Source organism: Apteryx mantelli, chromosome 12 (genome assembly GCF_036417845.1).
Source record: "Apteryx mantelli isolate bAptMan1 chromosome 12, bAptMan1.hap1, whole genome shotgun sequence".
In the NCBI taxonomy this organism is placed as follows: domain Eukaryota; kingdom Metazoa; phylum Chordata; class Aves; order Apterygiformes; family Apterygidae; genus Apteryx; species Apteryx mantelli.
The window spans coordinates 3,142,501-3,149,719 of NC_089989.1; the positions used below are offsets into that span (position 1 = coordinate 3,142,501).

The 7,219-nt window shown below is 61.4% G+C and overlaps 1 protein-coding gene across 1 annotated transcript; it reads left to right on the top strand.

Moving 5' to 3' along the window:
* Positions 1-638: 638 nt before the first annotated feature.
* Positions 639-2,465, top strand: H1-10 (H1.10 linker histone). The gene has a single exon (XM_013962002.2). The coding sequence runs from the start codon at positions 835-837 to the stop codon at positions 1,492-1,494; it is 660 nt and encodes a 219-aa protein (XP_013817456.1). The 5' UTR covers positions 639-834; the 3' UTR covers positions 1,495-2,465.
* The last annotated feature ends 4,754 nt before the right edge of the window (positions 2,466-7,219 follow it).

Below are 7,219 nucleotides of genomic sequence, written 5' to 3' on the forward strand. Positions count from 1 at the left end.
CGCCCCGTCCTCTTCAGGGCGATGCCCGCCGGGGGGGGGGGGGCCGGCACACGCTGGGCTCCCCCCGCCGGGGGTCCCGTCCCGCCGGCGGCGGGGGTGGGGGGCGGTGGGGGGGCGGCCCCCGGCGCCGGGGCGGGGACCCCCGGCCGCGGCGCGGCGGCTCCGCGCTGCTGCCGGCGGCCGCGGGAGGGCGTCGCCTGTGTTAGTTCCCGCCGCTGAACCCGGGGCCAGCGCCGCCGCCGCCGCCCCCCGCCGCCCGCCGCCTCCCCCCGGCCGCGGCGGCCCCTCTTGGGCGGCGGGCGGCGGGGGCGGCGCGGCGCGGGGCGGCCGCCGCGGGGCCCCAGCCGCCGCCGCGCCGGGCGCCCCCCTCCTCGCCGCGGCCGCCGCGCCGGGCGCGCCCCCGAAATCGCGGCGGGGGGCGGCGGGCGGCGGGCGGCGCGGCGCTGCGCGGCGGCGGCGGGCTGGGGGGCGGCGGGGCGCGGGGCGCTGCGCGGGCGGCGCGGCGCGGGGGGCCCCGGCGGCGGCGCGGGAGCCCCGCGAAGGGGCCCCAAGAAGCACAAGTTGGAGCTGGCGGCGGACCAGGCTGTTGTTGTTCTCAACGCGGTCCGCCCCGCGCCCATATAAAGGGCGGCGGCGGCGCCCGCCCCGCCAGAGCGCGGCGGCGGCGCGGAGCCGAGCGGAGCGGAGCCAGCTAGCCAGCAGCGCCGCGCCGGGCCTCCGCCACGCCGGGGCAGCCCCCGCCCTCCGCCGCCTGCTCGCCCCAGCTCCGCCGAGCCCCGGCGGCCGCAGCTTCCTCTTCCTTTTCGTTGCTGCGCCCCTCGTTCTTGCAGCACCATGTCGGTGGAGCTGGAAGAAGCCGATCTACCCCTTACTGAGGCGGAGGAGGTGCCGCTCGCCCCGGAGAAGAAAGCGGCCTCTAAGAAGGCGAAAGGCGGCAGCGGCTCCTCTCTGTCGCCTTCAAAGAAGAAGAAGAACAACAAGAAGAAGAACCAGCCGGGCAAATACAGCCAGCTGGTGGTGGAGACGATCCGCAAGCTGGGTGAGCGCAATGGCTCCTCGCTGGCCAAGATCTACAATGAGGCCAAGAAGGTGGCCTGGTTCGACCAGCAGAACGGCAGGACCTACCTGAAATACTCCATCAAGGCCCTGGTGCAGAACGACACTCTGCTCCAGGTCAAGGGCACCGGCGCCAACGGCTCCTTCAAGCTCAACAGGAAGAAGCTGGAAGGCGGCGGCGACGGGGGCGCGGGCAGCAGCTCCCACAAGTCCCACAAGAAGGCGACGGCCTCCACGTCCCGGCGGGCGGAGAAGAAGCCCGCGTCCAAGAGCAAGAAGCCCGAGAAGAAATCTCACAAGAAAGGAGCCAGCAGCGCGGCGGCCAAGAAGGACAAGGGTAAAGCCAAGAAGGCCACCAAGAAGGCAGCCGCGTCCCCGGGGGGCAAGAAGGTCAAGAAGTCCGCAAAGCCCAAGGCACTCAAGAGCCGGAAGGCATGAGAGCGGGGCGCAGGGAGCCCCACCGCCGCGGCGGGGGAGCGGGGACCCCCGGCCTCCCTGCCCGCCCCCCAGCTCCCCACCGCCCAGGACTGTGAGCCCCACGGCACAGACTGCTCTGAGGACAGACCCCCGGGGACCCGCTTTGTCTTTGTGTTGCTGACTCGACTCCGCAGCCGCCTCCGTGCGCAGTGAGCGGGGCTGCGGCTGCCCCAGCCTCCCCCTCCTTCCCCCCTCCCTCCGCCGCCTTATTTTTCCTCCCCTACCCCTGCCTTTCTCCCCCCCCCCGTCGGTCCCTTTTGTTTTCGGCCGTGCCCCTCCCCCTTTGTAGACGGTTTCTAATTGCCCCCCTTTCCCGGCGCCCCGGTATTTTACAGGGTTTTTTTTTTCCCGCCTTGTCTCCATGGCAGCCATTTTTTGTACGCGCCCCCGCTCCCCGGCCGGGCCCGCGCCACGTGGGCCCCGCTCCCGCCGCCCGCGCGCGGATCGGGCCCCCTCCCGCCCCCTCCCCTCTCCTCCCCTCGCCGCGCTCCCTTTTTGTTACTCTTGCCTGCGTTCCGAATTTTCGAAAAGCGACGGCGCCCCCTATTGGCTCCCGGCCCCCGGCGCCATGGCAACGGCCCGTTGGGCGCCAATTGGTTGCAGTGGCGTCTGGGTGGCCGAGGAGGGGCCGGCGCTGGCGGGCGGCTGCCTCTGCCCCCTGGCGCCCGCGGCGCCGCGCGGGACCAAGCGGCGCGGCGCGGTGGGGCGGGGCGGCCCGTGCCTGCGCGGCGGCCTGTGCCTGCGGGGGCCCGGGCGCGCCCGCGCTGGCGGCGCCCCGCAGCCCCTGCAACCGCGTGTTCAGGTCGCATCTTCAATGGCCTTTAATTTCTTTTTTTTTTTTTTTTTTTGTCGTTTTGGGGATTTTGGGGGGGGGAGGGTTTTTTTTTTCTTTTCGGTTGTCGTCGTTTCAAATAAATTGTTAAAAACTTTGAGCTGTGGTGTGCTCCCTGCGGGCGAGAGGGGCGGCTGCTCCGCGCGGGGGCGGTTGGGGCGGGGGGAGGCCGGCCCGCCCCTGCGGGATGGGGAGCGGCGCTGCCGCCGCGGAACCCCGGGGCTCGGGCCTGGGGGGCCGCACGGGAAAGCCTCCAGCAGCGGCAGTTGCAGGAGCCACCCCTCGAGAGGGGCCCCGCTGCTCCCAGCCCGCCCACCCTCGGGGGCCGCAGCCCTGCCAGCAGGAGCAGGGGAAAGCAGCTCCAGCCTGCTTTATACTTTCAGAGAGAAACTGCGCATTTCATACACCGAAATGGCAGAATTTCATGAGCTAGGAAAGAGGAGGTACCTACCACCGTGGAAACAGCATGGAGGAAGGGAGGGGGGGGGAGGAAGGCCAGCAGTGCCTGCGCAGCTGCAATGGGCAAAGCTCACCGAGTGGGGAAGGGATGCGAGGCTGAGACACAGGAATACAGACCTGCTCTCCTGCCCAGCAAACCAAAGAGATCCCACAGCCTAGTTCCTGCCCCCATCAGGATCAGGCCTTGCACAGCAATCACAGGTTACAGGGGGGCATCTCCCATGCTCTTTTGGCCTGCATATTTTGACCTGGCCTTCCCCCCCCCCCCAGCAGCTGCATTTAAGGCTCCCCCACTGGCTCTGAGCACCCCTGCAGGCAGTGAGTCACTCCAGCAGCAAGGGCATATCACAAAACCCTGGCAGAGCCACCCCTTGTCTTCCCATCTACAGTGCCTATTTATAGCTCACACCAGTGAGATTGCATAAAACGCTGTCAGGGATCTAGGCCATTTCGTTCTGCCTCACCCTCAGGAGCGCGGGGTGAGGGATGAGCCGGCTGCTCCACACAGCACCCAGATGCACAGCCTTCCCCCTGCCAGGTAGGGGGCCCTGCAGAAGAGACCCCTGCTTTTACCAAACCACAGCCCTAAAGGAACAGCTACTGCCACAAAGAAACTGCAGAAGATCAAAGGGAAAGAGGGCCAGGGCTTGTGTCTGTTTACTGCAGCAAGGAAGTTAGCCCAGGAAGGATGCTCCAAGGAGGTGGTAAAGCTATGGTGTACCACAAGGAGCTGGTTTGGTTAAGTCAAGGGAACTGCTTGCCTCAGGCCAGCCCAGCTGTCACTCACAGTACCCAAAGCAGCAGTAGCAGAGTCATTTCAGAGGGCAGCTTGACTGCCCCTGCCTCTCCCCTTCCAAGAGCCCAAGGGGGAGATGAAAGCATTAGCCAAGAGCATCAGGCCCTTGGAGCCAGCTCTCCTACAAGCATCTGCTGGAAACCAGCATGTTTGAGGTGTAGCACCTGGGGATTCCAGCACAGATCAGCCTAACACAAAGCTGAACAGGCATCCATGTGGCAGGGACAGGATGGCAGCACCTCCACGCCAGGAGCAACTCAGAAGCAGCTTTCTTCCTCCTGTCCAGAAGACCCCAGGCAGTGACAGCCAGGCTATTCACTCCCTTACTGTGGTGTAGCAAGGTGGCACCCAGCACATAAGCTTCTACTGTGCCAGGAGGTGCCATACCATGTTCCCATGGGAAGCAGAGCCACTCAGGCCATGCTGGAAGGGCAGCAAGATGCCAGGTCTGCTCATGGGCCCCTGATGGAGCCCATCCTGGTCTAGGGCCTGCAGGCTTCCTGCAGGGTTGCACTGAGGATGACTCCTGGAAGCCACACACTTGACATTGCCCACATTATAGCTGAACCTAGCCATCTGTTGAAGCATTAGAAGAAACTTGACATCCCCCCCCATCCCACATCTTCAGCCCTCATGCAGCCACAAGACAATGACACAAGGTCAGAAGAAGCAGAAGGAACCTTCCCTGCAGAGGTTGGGGGATTGGGGGGGGAAGGAAAAGCTGCACCATGATGCTCTAAGAGAGGTTTAACCCAGCACAACCCCCATAAGGGACCTTGGCTTCTAGGTGGACAGTTGCTCTTTGTCTGGAGATCAGGGCTTACATCTCAGTCACATGAGCTGTCCCAGTTGGAGTTGCATTTATACCATCCTAGCTGCTGCACCTGAATAAAGCTCATGGGAAGAGACAAGACAGCCCTCCCCCTGCATGTGCCACCCAGAGACCAGAGACAGAAATTGCACTTCAGTGAACCAAAGGCAATCGAGGCATCTCATCCAGGAGGTCTCCGACCTCAGCTCTAGCAGGGACAGCCAGCGAGCAGTGCACCAGCACCTCTTGGACACTCTCTACCTGCCCTCAGCGCTGCTGGAAAGGAGCAGCCCCTCTTCCTCCAGGGCAGAGCCGCCTATAAAGCAGGGCCCAGCTGCTTGTGCTTCTTTGGTACAAGCAGAGAAGAGACAACTTTTATTCTCTCAGGAAACATCCATCAGCTAAATTCAACAAGAGGAGAAGCCAGCTGTGCTCAACTGCCCCTGGAAGAGACCAGCAATACTCTGCTTCTTGGAGTCTGCAGAGAGTCTCCCTTCAGGTCTATATTTAGGACACACAGCTGCAGGGTTAAGCCAGCCACAGTCCCTCTGCCCATGCAGATCGCACCAGTCTTCACCATCTGCCAGCGATCTCTGGTACCATGCGAGAGCTGCTGCATTCATGCACCAACCTGCAGTTGTCTCCTTAGTCATTAGATGACACTGCAGGTTTTGAAGGATAGAAGGGATGCTGTCACTGCAAGAGCTGGTTGGTCTCAAGTCAGAAGCAGTATTAGACCTGTGCAACTCCCTCATGCATGCATTTCTGCAACTGGAGGAGACTCCCCTCTCCCCTTACCGCTACAAGAGATGGTCAGATGGCTCAGCCAGGGCAAGGCTACACCCTCAGCACTAACCTGTAAGGCAAGTTGTTAACATGCTAAGAAGCATTATCACAAAGATAAAACACCGGTAGCAAACCGGAAAGCAGCTATTAGGCAGCAAGGGCACAGGCTAGAGGGAGCAAGTGTCCTACTGCCAAAGCGTGCAGTGTCAGAAGAAAGGCAGGTGAACAAGAGCAGCATGCAATATCACATGTCAGAAAGCACCTGCTGCCTGGAGTCTGGCTGGAGACCTCCTGTCTCTCCTTCAGAGGAGCTGACAGCTCACCCCCCAGAGGCGATGAGACTGCTGGAAGCTGCAAGGTTGGAGCATCCTGGAGCAGGGCTCCCACAGGCACTGCTTGCTGCAGCAAGAGCTGCACTCTGGAGGGAAACCCGAGCTGCATGGGCCCTGAGGACGTCCAAGGGCAGGTGACTCCAGTCTCACCACCCAAAGAAACTGAGCAAGTCCTAGAGCCGCAGCACACAGATGGTAGAGATTTGACTGCACGCAGAGAGACAAATAGCAGCTTCCTAGGGCAGATGGCCTCATTTCTGGGCCTGCACAGTATCCTGCTGTTTCAGCTGTCATACAGAGAGCTGCCCAAGAGGAGGTACATGGTGCCCAGATCCCCCTCCTCGCTTGAGGGAGGCAGGAGGCTGACACTGCCTCTCCAATACAGATGACCTCCATGGAGGGTCTGCCCAGCTGAGCCCTTCACACTGTCTGGTTTCAGCTGCACTGGTGCTACAAAGCTTTCAGAAGAGCCAGGACCAGCAGCACTGCTCCAAGAAGCCACGAGTTTCTCTGGACCTACAGGCTTGAAGGTGACAAAGTCCATTCCAGGGTGTGGGTTTTTTTTCCCCTCCCCTTCTTTTTTCTTTTAACTGAAGATCAAGACTACACAGAGTCTTGATCTTCAGTTCCAGAGTTCCAGATACTTTCACTCTTCTGGTCATGGTGATGCTCAGATATTGAGTTCATGAGACACTAAGGGCTAAGAACTTTAGCAATCCTTGGCCAGACAGACAGGATTTCCTTCCGTCTGCTTTGCAATAGCCAAGCTTTCCCAGCTAGCTACCGATTTAGTCATTCATGTGGCAGACAGAGGAAGTTTGCAGCCCAGCCTTCACCCTAGCTGGAGCTAGCTACCACAGGTACAGCACACACCACCAGCATCCAGCAAACAAGCCACCAACTCCTAATTATAGCTGCAGGCATCACCCTGCCACTCTGACCAAAGCCAGAGCAAAGCCATGAGGCACCAGGATGGCTACAGAGCTATTCAGACCCAAGGTCTGCAACACAGCACACTTGGACCCTGCAACAGATCTGGACACACCCCCATTTCATGGCCCTTCCACATCACCCCAGCTGCACAATACTTTTTTGTGCCCTTTTGTTCTGACTGCAAGTTTGTTTGGGCAGAAGAAAGCATATTTCCCTGCAGAGTCCAGCCCACCCTCTCTGGCCCCAACCTACACCTTCAAGAGCCCAGTACAGCAGAGCTCTTGCCCATACCCAGCCCCAGCAACTGCCAGAAGTCAGCTAAGCCTCCCATAACCCCTCCTCCCCAAAGTTAAGCAGGGAGGGAGTTGAACAAATCTCTAGCTTGCAGAGCAATCGCCTGGACAGTGACCTGCGAGATGTCCAAGAAAGGGAGAGGGTGCTGGAATAAAGACAGCCAGGCTTCTCCTGACCTCCTCCCTCCCCCATCACAAGGAGCATTTACCATCTGGCCTCTGCAAGCCCATGCCCAGCCCCATTGCCCTCTACCCACTTGCCTGCAGGGCCACCTGCCAGGTCCTCAAGCAGCCAGTCCAGGGTGACAGCCAGCACCAGCACTTGGGGAAGGTCCCAGGGTCCAGCCTCGCTCCTCCTCTGCTGCTCTCAGCCCCAGGGCAGCTCAGGCTTTCTCACGCTGGCATCAGAGCGACCAAGCAGTACTGTCTTCCCGTAGCAGGGAG